The sequence below is a fragment of the Leptodactylus fuscus genome, chromosome 1 (genome assembly GCF_031893055.1).
Source record: "Leptodactylus fuscus isolate aLepFus1 chromosome 1, aLepFus1.hap2, whole genome shotgun sequence".
NCBI classification, from domain to species: domain Eukaryota; kingdom Metazoa; phylum Chordata; class Amphibia; order Anura; family Leptodactylidae; genus Leptodactylus; species Leptodactylus fuscus.
Genome location: NC_134265.1, coordinates 66,484,954 through 66,498,700, shown reverse-complemented (window position 1 = coordinate 66,498,700; position 13,747 = coordinate 66,484,954). Strand labels below are relative to the sequence as shown.

General features: G+C 40.8%; 1 protein-coding gene across 1 annotated transcript in view; it reads left to right on the top strand.

The window, feature by feature from the left end:
* The window catches only part of ELL2 (elongation factor for RNA polymerase II 2), a 38,218-nt gene extending 25,364 nt beyond the window's left edge, over positions 1–12,854 (top strand). Inside the window, exons 6-12 of the mRNA XM_075271924.1 lie at positions 4,171–4,295; positions 4,545–4,629; positions 5,561–6,125; positions 7,932–7,995; positions 8,971–9,142; positions 9,759–9,803; positions 11,299–12,854. Of these exons, the coding sequence (XP_075128025.1) occupies positions 4,171–4,295; positions 4,545–4,629; positions 5,561–6,125; positions 7,932–7,995; positions 8,971–9,142; positions 9,759–9,803; positions 11,299–11,415 (1,173 nt within the window). The 3' untranslated portion in view covers positions 11,416–12,854. The remainder of the gene's footprint in view (positions 1–4,170; positions 4,296–4,544; positions 4,630–5,560; positions 6,126–7,931; positions 7,996–8,970; positions 9,143–9,758; positions 9,804–11,298) is intronic.
* The last annotated feature ends 893 nt before the right edge of the window (positions 12,855–13,747 follow it).

The following is a 13,747-nucleotide window of genomic DNA, read 5'->3' as shown; positions in this document are numbered from 1 at the left end:
TGTAGGATCCTGTATGGTTTCCAAAGCTCATTTAATAAGATGATCCCTAAACAACAAAAATTCTCCCATCTGGAGTTTATTCACATCAAAGACATGCATGCACGATTTCTATGTACAAAAAAAAAGGAAGACCAAGAACCCCAATATACACTGAGGGGTTTGTCAATTAACAGATTTCAGTTTTTGTTTCTATACCTGAACAGAAATTCAGCGCACATGTGAACGTCGCCTGAAAAAGTTGAAGTGTTTTACAGAGTGTAGATTAGCGTATATGAAGCATTACAACATACACAGACATCTTGCTGTGTTTTAGGCTCTGTTCACTGTAAGGTTAAGGCTTCCATGTATAACAGATTCGAGTACTATGATGTATCCTTTTTTTTTTTTTTTTTTTTTTTTTTTTTTTTGGGACTTGTCTTGATGCTCCCCTTTAAAGGCTAAAGAGTATATCTGGTGTTTGTTTCTAAAGAATCAGCATAGTACCAGATTATATTCTCCTTAGCCTTTGGTATTCCTGTCCCAGCACTTCCTGGGTTCTTTACTGGTCTGAACTTTGTCCCTTCTTGCCATACAGGAAATGATTGCTCAGACCTCACCGCTCACCACAGGGAACCATTTCAGCCCTTGATTGGCTGAACAGTCCTTTCATGTGTGTGAAAGGAGGAGCAGAAGATTATTTCAGGGGAAGCTTCACACCTGCATTGGAAAACCAAATCCACTTACACTTTGGTAGACTATTAAGGGGTCTGTTGGGTTTCCGCCCCCAAAAAATGCAGAGAAGTTCTGCTTGCAAGAATTTTCTCTGCGCATTTTTCAAGCGGAATCACTCATCGCATGCAGGAAAGTAGAATAGCACTGCAGACTGTTCACACTTGGACTGCTGTGCATCCGTATTTTTTAATGCTAGAATAGTGCACAGTCTTGAGATATGAATAAAATAGTTTATGTACAGCAAGTCCTAAAGTTGTCTTTCAAGGAGTTGCCGCACAAATTAAAATTGTACCATGCATAGACTAGCTGAGCCTTGCACTAGGGTACTGTGATGAGTACACTTAGGACCACCACTTCATTGATAGGACCCCTGGGCTCATGATCTGTGAGGATTCCACATTTGCCTCCCATTTAGTGAATTGGGGATTGCTCACATTTGACTCCCATTTAGTGAATTGGGGATACGTCCAGTTCATGATACCATTCCTTTAAGGGTTAAATGTGCAAGCACTTACACTAGAGTGAGTTCTTTGTTACATTTACATTTTAGCTGTCAGCAGTCAGGGCTTCTGCTTTTGTACAGTGCTAGCTCATCATACGCAACTGGCATACTGTGGCCTATTTATAGCTGCAGCAGGCTGATGGTTTGTTACAGAAGCCGTGCACACCCTTATTGGGCAGTGCTACACCTTGCATGATGTACTGGCTGTATGTTTGGGAATGTCTGGCAGAGACTAGATCATCACCTTGCTATGCATTGGATTTCTCATTGCTTTACATCTTAGTATGATACAGGATTTCTAAAGGCAAGGAAAGCTATAAATGGCTGACTTCTTTAAGTTCCAGATGTAAACCCTGGAGCTTTTGTGCTTCCTTGTAACCTAAATGTAGTTTCAGTAGCGGGTTAAAGGAGTTAAATGGCACAGACTGAGTCTTTGTGCTCTGCAACTTCTGAAACAGTGCAACCCTGTACTCTTCCCTGCCAGTGAACCAAACACACGCAGTACTGGGAAAGAGGGCAGTCTTATGTGGTTTTCAGTGCCCAGAAGAGCAAACATCTGTAACCCTATGGTTTCTAAATGTAGTATGAAATTCTGGGATGTGTTGCAGACACTCGGTGTGCAGACTTCACAGGGGACTTGTACTATAAGCTAATTTTATCACCTCTTTGTAGATGTTGTGCAGAGTTCTATGCTCGATTCGTGACCTGCCCTGAAGAATAGGACTTCTCGCCCACACTGTAGACTTCTGATTCCTATGTTTATCAAAAATCATTACTTTCCTAGTACTGTCCTTGTACATTCTATAAATCTTATATTTAGGGTGCAGGTCCCTCCTTTAAAGCATAACTGTACACGATATGAAGATGATTAAGGCTGAGGCCCCACATTGTGGAAACGCAGCATTTTATTGCAGATTTTGCTGCTTTTCTTTCAGCCAAATCCAAGAATGGCTATGAAAGGAATGGAAAATATCTAGGAAGTTCTTTCACTTCTGATTTTGGGTCTAAAAACCACAGCAAAATCTGCAACAAGCTGCATTTCTGCAATGTGGGGCCTCAGCCTAAAGGGGTTTTCAGTAAACAGGCCAATTCATTAATGGTGACCTGTAATCTGGATAAGTAAGCATTGACATCACAGGATTTGAAGCCCAGACCCTGCAGCGGTCAGGTTTTCCAGGCCTTTGGTGGTAGAACCTATAAGGGTCAAAACAGGAAATGGAGGGCTCTGTCCACTGTATAGCAGGGGTTCCCAAGTACTGCAGCTGTGCTCCTGTTCACCTGCAGATAAGTAAGGTTTATCCTATTGTCCCCCAAACCACAAACTCCCTTTAAGTCAAATATCTGGTGCGTCACGTGTACACTGCTGGTGTGGTTTATTATCATTATTGGTTATGTGTCAATCCCTTCCAAGGAATTGTATATGCCAACATGTCCATAAGGGGTTACTGGGTACACAGCATAGTCACACAGTGTATATTTGGCATATGTTTAGTCGGCTTACCTCTTATCCAATGAATGGGCAGCCTTGCCAGCTGCATGTCATGTAGTCATGGGCCATAGAGTTAGCACACATTGGGAGCCTTTCCCAAGATATAGAAGGTTATGTAGCATTTCTTACGGCTTCTAAATATTGCTAAAATAAAACTGATCCTAACACATCTACAGTCAGAAAAAGGGAAATCGCCTAAAAAAAATATGAAAGGGTCTACAGTCTATATAGCCTCATTCCAGACAGATGACATAGTACGAGACATGCATTATCCAGTTACAGTTCATTCTTAGCCTAGGCAAACCACACAGAAAGAAATCCTAAAATATACAAGGCCTAATGATTGATATTTCTATTTTGTTTTAGCTTTTTGCCTTCAGGTAGACGGCTTTGTAGTATTTTATGTTGTGAACAATCCTTAATCGTTGCTGTCATTATTCATAGAACAGTATGCCGGAGGGCTATACTGTTTCACCATGGGCTTTGGTTTATTTAGCATAGCCTTTTAAAGGACTTGGACCAGCTGAAGACTATAGAAGGCTGTGCTGCAGAGTAATCCAATACGTGCTCGGAACCTTCCTGCCCGGCGGCGGAGCGCTGTGGGCACTCTGGAGTATAGTAAAGGATAGACTAAGTATAGTAATGATGTGTGTATTTATAGATGCTCATGAACACATTAGGGGATGCTAGTTGTGTGTAATGGCACAATTCCATGACATGTTTATGTCTAGCCCATAGTGTTGTAGCTGGGTATCTGAGATATAGAAGGGATGACTTTTAAATGATTTTTGCACTGAATACTGTTTTTTTTGTTTACTGAAGCAATTCCTTTCCCAATGTCTGCATCCATCTGCGTGGAGATATCCTTTTAGCTCCCTAAATTTCAGGGTTTGGGCTTTCTTTACTGCATTAAAGGGGTTATCGGGGAAGGAAATTTTTGACAAAAAGGGACTAGAAAATAGGGAAAATAAGGTCAAACTTAAGAGGGTTTAGACCTTTCAGTGCCTCCACTGATAACTCTTTGCATATTTCACTAGGTGCTATTCCCACCCATTATCCTGGGACAATTGTATGTTAAAGGCGTTATCTGGTTTCCGATATACTTCAGTGGGGGCGGCACTGCAGTACCTACGCTCACACTTCGTAGAGTGAGTGAGCAACATGGCTTTCCCATGCTGCTTCTGTACCCGTGAGCTGTGGGGGTCCTGGGTGCCAAGCCCCTGTAGAACTAATGTTAAAGGCCTATCCTAAGGCTAGATCTTTTTTTATTATTTATTTATATAGCACCATTAATTCCATGGTGGTTTACATACAATGCACAAAATATACAGGTAGATGTAATACTAGCAATGACTGACTGGCACAGTGGGGTAGAGGGCCCTGCCCGTGAGGGCTTACAATCTTTTTAGGTTTGTATATTTTCTGTTTAGTGTTCTTTTAAGCTCACGTGTCCTCCTTTTATTTCTAGGTTGCCAACTTAAATCCTAAGGACAACTCGTATACACTTAAAGACTTTGTTTACAAGGAAATACAGAGAGATTGGCCTGGATACTCGGAGTTTGACAAACAGTTATTAGACAAAGTTCTTTCACGGTATGTCCCAGCTGTAGTAGTAATGTGCTAATTCTCATTCATCTAGTAAATGGCCATACTTCGTTACTGTTAGTTATAGCATTGATGGCTCTGTATACTGTCTCGAATATGATACATAAAAGAAATTATGCTGGCACTTAGGTGGAACAGCAGACGCTTCTATGACGTTGTTTTCCATCGCCCTGTGCTTTCTTCTACCGAACAGTTGTTGTGGCTCAGTAATCTAGCGTGTGGTTTCATTTTTAACAGAAAACTTACTCAGTATCAGAACGCAACCAGCTCCAGTCAATCAGACTCTCCGCCTATAGGTGCTGCATCTTCGTCTCCTTCCCAGGTATTTTATATGGCCAATGAAGTGTTTAGTTATTTTATTTGTTCTGAGATACTGGTGAGTGCTATAGTGATTTCCTTATGTGACCAGAATTAGTGCCACAGGGTATCTACAGCCTTGTCTGCAAGTATTTCAGTCAAGTAATGCATAGAGGATGAATAACTAGTAAACATTAGTATGTAACTCTGTTTCTAGCAATGACGATGCATATCATGGCTCAACCGTTACAAGGTTTTCACTTTTTAATGGGCCAAAGTTGGGCTTTTTCATTGTAACATTGCTGAATCTGCATCTCATAGTGTGCTGGTAATAATTATTCTGAAATTTAAATTTTAAACGAAATCTGTAATGGCTTTACCCATCACAAACTGTTGTGATGAATGAAAATACTCTGAATTGAAATATGTAATTTTAATCTCTGTACTCACTGGCATTCATCTACAGTCGGCTTGTCATGGGCCTGTATGGTGAAACATGGTCACCTGCAAGTGAACTTTGTAACAATATCTACCCTACCCCAATATCCCTCTTCTGAATCAATTTTTGTCTAGCAAGACCTTTAGCTCATATAGAATTAAAATGACTTGTGTCCATAGAAGTCTATGGAGAAGCACTAGAAGTCTCTCAACTAGTTCATGGACAACTGAGTGTGCAATTAGTTGGATTAGAATGGGTCTGACTGCAGGGGAATGCCATAAGTACAGAGGTAACTATTGTATATTCAGAAGTGGCTTCTCTTCACTTAAAAGCCATTACAGTGGTTTGGAGGTAGTTGGATTTCCATGTTGATTGCCTTTAATGACATGAAGTCATCTTTACATTATTCCGAGTCTTTGGTTGATCAACGTGTGGTTTGTTCTATAGTATAGTACCATCATTACCGTTCTCCTTATACCGTTTGGATTTCTAAAATGCATATATTTTTCTTACTTAGAAACGTCTTCTGGATACCGAATTCATCGATCCATTAATGAATAAAAAACCAAGGATATCTCATCTTACAAATAGGGTGCAGCCAACTTTAAATGGACATATAGGTTTAACCAATGACAAACCAGCACCGCCACCACCTCCTCCTCCTCCGCCCGCCGCTGCCACCCCAGCACTTCCTCCACTTCCACCGGCACGCCTTCCGGTTTCAAATCCACAAACTATAAACTCTAACTCCAACTCTCCCAGTACTCCTGAGGGTCGGGGGACGCAGGATCTGCCCATGGACAGCTTCGTTCAAAATAGCGGCACCTACCAGGACCAGCAAAATAAATATACCTCTAGGACTACTCTGGATAATTCTATATCAACGTCAGTTAAGTTGGGAAATACAAAGCCCACGGACGATAAAAATGGCACATTGCACAAAAAAGCAAAGAAATCCAAAAAACACAAGGATAAGGACCGTAAAAAACTGGATTCTGAGCCCATGGAGGAAAAACCAGTTCACCTGAAAAAAGAAGAAATAGTGAAGATGGAAATTAGCCCCGAGCCAGATGCAAAAAAAGGTGCAGAAAATTATATTGTTGTACCCTTATGGGATCCAAATATTTTGTGTGTGTGTGTTACAGGTGGCTACATGGTGATGCTGTCATTTCTCCTTACACATCTTAGTACATGCCTCATAAAACATACCACGAAATAACAATTCTGGAACATCGTCTCCTATGACTTTGTGCCGTCCAATTGTCCCTCTTACAAATTTAGGATTAAATTGACATCTGGGAGTTTCGATGTCTCTCTACAGCCTGGTATTGATTGAGCAGTGTCACAGTTCACAGGGCCTCGCCCCATACTGATAACGCCCAATTGTCAATTTATTCATATAGCTGTAAGAGAAACAAAAGAGAAACTCTGCAAAACTGATCTAAGAAAAGATGCTCAAACTATTTTCATCAGGAATTAAATTCTTTACTAAAAGACGTTAGGAATAGTGATGGCTCGTCTTTAAAGATGACCTGTCTGCTAGTCTACACAATAACGCAACCATCATCTGAATTGACAACTTGCAGTTACGCCTTCCTTTTTCATAGTAGCATGTCTCTAAACACCCTCGTACTCTCTAATCTGCTAATATGTCACACATTGTCGAGATGCAATTGTTGAGATTCTTCCTGGAAATGTATACATAGATGGCCAACCCTTTGTTCTAGTACTGTTTTGGAGGAATAGATGAACAAATATTCTCCTTTTGTACTTATTCCTACCTTACAAGCTAAGGGAAACTGTTCCCTGAGGAGTACCGCTGCTAGGACCCCCACTGATGAGAGCACTTGCTTGACAGTAGTCTGCCATTTTTAAGATTGGTAGGATGGCAGTGGTAGAATGCCCTTTATTCACATCACCGACCATGTGGAAAATGGATTAGTGATCATCAGGGAACCCCTTCAACGTTGGTTACCAGTAGATTGTAGTCCTTTCTAGTGACTCTAAACGTGCAAGTGTACACTTAATCCTCTCTAGCATGAGACGACCTATTGGCATAAATCTTTTAAACCGAAGATTTAATGCGGCCTCAACCTAAAAGGCTGAGTAATGCGACAACCTGCTGAGTCATGCATCAGGCCTTATCTGTATTCCGCCTTTCAGGGTGTTGTCTCTGGGGGCTTATAGGATTCTGCAGTGTCATGTTTTGCATGTAGACCATTTGCTGCTTCTCTTTTTGCAGTTTATTGGTATAAGTAGCTTGGATTATTTATATGCATAAGTTGTGTAGCCAGTCTTCACATGGTAAAATAGGATTGCTTTTGCGTAAACAGTCTGTGAGGTCCATAATGCCTTCCAGACCAAAAATAACACCATGCCGTATAGTCGCAGAAACACTCCCTGAAGCAATGCTGAGAAAATAATCTTATGGATATGCAAATTGGCTTGCAAGTGCATTATGGGAGGTCTGAGTTACCAGGTTTGCCTACAGACAACTGTGATGCAGGCTGAAGCTAAAAATGGCATTCACTGTTAAAGGGGAGACTTTGGGCACAGAGACGGTAATTCTTTAACTGTCGACAAACTAATCCTCGCCCCTAATGCACGTACAAACTGTTTTACACAGCCTTATAAAGATGATCTCTACATTGAAGGTTTCTGCTCCTCATAAAGGCCTCTATTAATGGGAGCCATTTTAGGCAGAATTCCACTTAAAAATTGTCCATTCTAAATCCAACCTTTAGAATTCTTTTACCTTTTATAAGATAGAAAGTTACCTCCTAAATTATGAATATCCTAATATGATACCCAAAAGTTATGGTTATAAGGCTGCATCCAACTATTGCAATGACTTTATCGCTGTGTTTTTTTTTTTTTTCCATAAATAGACATTCAAGAAACCTGCACAGCATCCGATCCATCCTCTACAACAGACCTTCCCGATTACGTGATGTAAGTTGCTTCAATGGGGTGCGGTACTGTGCAAGAAAGCCATCGTATTCACCTGAACTGTAATGTTTGAGGCTTCACAGGAGTGTGGCATGGGAAATCAGATGTAAACTTGCATCTCGGTCATGACCTGGAGCCTAACAGAAGTATATATAGCCATCACCAATTACCTGCAGAGCAGTCTAGTTTATCACTGCCGAAATGTTTGAAAGTGCAGTCTTGCTGCCAAGTCCGTAGAACAGTGAGCTGACATGCTAATATTCTTAGATTTTTTTCAGTCATCTACAAGACATGGACTTGAAACATTTGGATTAAAATCAGAAAGCAGGTTAAATGGGGGCAAATAGATGTGACTGGCCATTTCCCCTCAGACATTTGCCATATTGATAGTATGTGCCCTAAATGATTATAGTAAATGTGAACGTATGTAAGAGTATGACTCCACTGTACATACAACTCTGTGCTTCATTGATTTGTTTCCCTATATAGCACTGACAATAGCTGCATATAGACAAATATGGTGGTACACTCCCTTTAAGGTGGTCTTTGGTGACCTAAAATAGTTTCTGCTACCTGTGTGCCAAAATAGGTTCCATTGTGTCCCACTGCAAGAACCCCAGAAATCAGCTATGGCATGATGGTAAGGGTTTCATTCTCCCCTTCCCCTCCACCCCAGTGAGAAACAAAGTAATACACAATTCCAATAGAAGTCAGTGGGCTTTCCATTCACATCTATAGCAAGAAACCGTTCTGTAGTCAGTCTCCAACATACTGGGTACAGAATAAGATCCTGAATACGGTCTTTACACTGCCTCCTACCCCCTTCTGGCCATTCATAAATGGGGTTTCTGGACCAAAAAAAGATGTTTGATCAAATATTCGAGAGAGCTAGAGAAACACAGGAAGTGCTGTTGTCTTTCTACAAACTGCAGTGTCTATTCACAGGCTGCATACTAACATTCAATTGTTCTTTTATAGAAAATACACTGTTATTGTGTCCAAAGAGCAGAGGCAGAGTTACAAAGATGACTTCAACTCTGAGTATGATGAATATCGCCGCTTACATGCCAGAGTAGAAAATATCACTAGGAAATTTATGCAGCTGGATGCACAGAGGAAGCGCCTTTCCCCCGGTTCTAAGGAATACCTGGTATGTTCAGGGGAGAGGAATGCCTTAACTTTTTTTTGCTTACTATTAAAGATTCATAAAATCTTCATGGAAGGGGTGTGTGATGGTGGGGAGAGGGCATAAGAGTCGGCATCAAAGAGGGGATCTCGCACTCCCTACTGTCATTCTGTCACTAATGCAGAGTAGATCCCTTGGAGACCGTAGGAGAAGTTAATACAGTAATAAACCAGTGTGGTTACATGACGGCCAAGATGGCGACATTATGGAGATAGACCTCATCCAGCATATATATCTGAGATGGGCTGTAGTCCACGGCTCTGAAAATGAGTGAAGATTGCATCCTAAGGCTTGATCGTTACCTTGAGTGAAAGTTGCACTATCATGTAAAATTATTTTTCCAAGGTGTCCATAGCCTTCAGTAGTGTGTAAATATGAGCCCAAATGTGTACCTGAACAATATATGGAGTACATAGACATATATTTCTGCAAAAAAAAGTTGAAAAACATTAAACATTGTAAGATGGGAATCTTCTTTATGGCCCATAAATGGAATAGTCCAAAAGTGCCTGACAGGTGTGGGTCCCCATGGATATCAATGGAGGGGGTCATCAATTTATCAAATGCTTTCTCGTTGCAGGTTCTACATGAAGAGGTGATCAAAGAGTATAAGAAATTTAAAGAGGTATGGATTTTAAGCACGTCATAAAATGGTGTAATGAAGTGGGGCTAATTTATGGATATAATGCAGTTTTACTGGATCTCAGAATGAAATAGTTCCTATATCACTAGGTAGCCAGAAGACGTGACTTGTAGTGTTTTCTCTGCTCCACCTGTTGCAGGCGATATATGGCATTACATGCTAGTGTCGTCCATGTGCCCTATTAGACATCTCTTATCGCTAAGCTTACCTGGGTTATTTTATTAAATCACCTCTTTAATACTTCTGCTGCTGCATATACAGATCCTACATGTAGAAGTCCTGGCTCTACTTGATGTGTAATGGGTTATTTTTTTTCTTAACTTTCACTTCTGAGGGACATTTAAAAATGGACTTGTCAGTGTGTAGGGTGAACAAAATATAATCCATATTATGTAACTAATAGTTTACTATGTTAAAGTAATGTTTACTAAGTAATCGAAGAGCCTTTTAACCAGCCCTTGCATAGAAACTGTTCATTAAGGGCTTGTTCACATCTGTGCCCCGGTCTCCATTTTGCAGGTTTCCGTTTCCTGCCTGAAACTGGACATGAGACTGAAACCTGTAGTCAGTGTTCAAACGCATTCATATGAGTGGGTTTGGAAAGTGTCCGGCTGTGAGTGCCGGTGAGCATTTTGTGCTCTCTGCTGCAAAACTGTGTGGTTTTTGGGGTGTGTTTTTTTTGTTTTTTTTTGTAGACAGTTGGACATGCAGGACTTTGTGCCCAGTAAAAAAAAAAAAAAAAAAATCACGGTTTCGCCGCGGAGAGGACAAAACGCTCACAGGCGCTCACGGCCGGACACAGTCTGCCAGGTTTCCGTCTTCTATTGGCAGAAGACAGAAACCTGGAAACTGAGAACAGGCGCTGGTGTGAACCCAACGTAAAGGGTATTTGTCAGGGCAATTTGGGAGACTAGATCTCTGATCCATAAGGACCTGTAGGTGTTTGTTCCAAATGGCCCTATTATATCGCAAGGTGCAGCTGTATTAAAAATGGGTTATAAAGCTATCGGCTGTACACCTCACTTCGGCATTGTTCTTTAGTGAAGTTGGAGGACTACACCGCAGCGTCGGTGCAAGTTTGCTCAATCTCTGGCGTATGAGCAGTGAAGCCAGGTTGTACATGTTTGTCTGTACTAAAGAACAATACCGGCACCAGAGATGAGACTCAAGTATAACACTTTTTTTTTATTTTTAACGCAGCAGTGGATTGTGTTACAATGGGACCATCTGGGACACTAAACCCTCACCCATAGTGTCCCAAATCGCCTTGACAGGTTCCCTTTAGGACCATTATTCCTTTAGTTTATAATAAAGTGTGCCTTACTGTAGAATTTGGGGGTTTAACACTTAATAAATCCATTACAAATTTTGCCTCTGATTTTTACACTTATTGAGCGATACGTTTGTTATACCTGTAATAGTCTCCTCATCCATTTGTAATGACCAAACACTGACGTTCAGTCTCTTCTGTTTACAGGCAAGTCCGAACTATTATGAAGAAAAGTACAGATGTGAATACCTGCACAGCAAACTTGCCCACATCAAAAGACTAATAGGAGAATTTGACCAACGACGGGCAGAGTCCTGGCACTAAAGCTCTGCTTATATAAGATGTGAATACTTAACGTTATTTATTTAAAATTCCAGATGTGTTACGCTAGGATAAAGCAAAGAAACTTTTTTTTTTTTCTCTTCAGGAGTTTCAGTATTAGTAGACTGAGTTTTTGTTTTTTTCCCTCCTCCTGGTGCCCATCTTTACCTTTATCCTGCTTATTTAAAAGCTGCTTTCTCCTCTTCCTTGTCCTCTGGACTCTCATTTATCTGTGGAGATCAGTCTAGATACTGGGCACCCAGTGACTAGGCCTGATCAACTGCGCATTCTAAGTTTTATGTAGCATAATGATGTGCTTTTTGGATAAATGTCTGTCTTCTGACCTTTCTTAAATGCAAACCCTTCGGCCTTAAGTGGTGGAGGGTTAAAAAAAAGAAAAAAAAGTTTGCACAAAAAATCTATTTAAAAAAAAAAAAACACAAAAAAGAAAATAAAAATATTGAGGGTTAAGGGACAGAAAAATTATATGGAAAAAACAAAACAAACCTGTCCTTAACTTAAACTTTCAAATCATACCCTCCCCCCTTCAATGGATGCCTTAAGGTGTTTGCCTGTTTCTATTTAGTGTAGTTAAGTATTAGCTACACCGCTTCCCCTCTTACTAAAGCAACGGGAAGCACACTGTGGCCTATCAGCGTCTAGGAGTGTGCTTGTACGTGTGCAAGGATTGCGTGGGTGTGAGCATGCATGACGAAATCACAAAGCTGCTATGTAATAGGCCAAACGCTCAGGTTTTCAACAACTGACGAGTGTTATTGTAGGGTTTTTCCTATGACTTTGCTATTTGTGGAAACGTTAGCCTTTCCATTTCAAAGATTTGTCAGCGTTGACATGGAGGAGCGAAGGAAGGGTTAATGAGGGAGCTGGTATCAAACCAAGCCGAACCCTTTCAGTCAAGAAGGGGGGGGTTGCTTCTTGTGAAGAGGTTTAACCAAGAAACCTTTTTTGGGTGACAAATTAAGAAATGTAACCATGTAGGTAACTTATTTATATACGGATATAAAGTATTTTTGAAAAAGATTATGCAAAGAAGAAGCTATTTACCTACATGTATATTTAAAGAGTTTTTTTTTTCCTCCTGCGAACCAGGAGTTTAACTAAAGTACAGATATATTTAACGTTAAGATATACTGTGATCATCGGACAGCACAAGGTTGCATTTCATGCAATGTACCAGTTTACTTTAATGAAAACGATAATTTTATTTTATTTTTATTTTTTTCCATGTGGGAACAGATTTATTTTATTTGGATTTTCTTTGCATTCTGGGTAGATCGAAATCCATTTTTTCCCCCCCTCTCATAAGTGCTGCCAATAAAACAAAAAAAAGGGACGCATAATGTTTACAGATGTGATTATTGGAATGTTTGCCAAAAAGCTTGTTGTCAGTATCTGTAATAAACATTGCCTCCAGCATCAAACATGCTTGCTCTTGTCTCTCTGTAAACCAGAATGTTTGTGCAGTTGAGGAATCCAAAATCAAGGCCATGTGATGGTTCCGGGTCACGTGTCTTACGTGCCACTAGTCAGCTGTGTGGTTTCAGTGGTGCATGAGGGTATAGCATTCTGCAGCTTGTCAGGGGTCACAAACAAGTTATGGGGCAGTTAAACATTTCATGCATCACCAAAACTTTATCAATCCTGATCACATTTCAGAATTGAACTGTGCAGTATTTGAGGTGGGGGAGGGTGGGTGGTTCTCATTTATGTGGCCTTTAGGATACGTAGATCTAGTATGGGCCAACTTACAAAATCCTCTGCAAACCGTTTTCCCACCAGCAAGACTTATTACCTTTCCTCTGGGTAGGTGAGAAGTGTCAGATCAGTGGAAGGGACTTGCAGTGGGTCCCCTCAGTCCTGAAGACAGAAGTCAAATGTTTCCCCATGTAAATGGAGCAATGAATACACATGGCCAACCACTGCTTCATTCATCTCATCACTACTTCTTCGACTACCTGTGGCAGTGCATATGTGACTGCTGCTCCATTCATATGGAGAAAGGGGACCCTGTTTCATGATCTATGGACATTCTGTGCTCAGACGAGTCCCCCTATCCTATGGGTAGGCGATAAGTCTTATACTTTTATCCTGTCCACACACAAGATATCTGTTGGCAGAACATTTGTTGCCCCTTGCTTTCTGCTGAGCCTGGTGTCCATTAGTGTTGAGCGAGTAGTATTCGATTGAATACCTCGCCGGCATAGGAATGTGTGTAATCTGCCAAACACCAAGGGGTTAAACGCTTCTAATATTCAATGCGTTTAACCCCTTGGTGTTCGGCCGATTACACGCATTCCTATGCCGGCAAGGTATT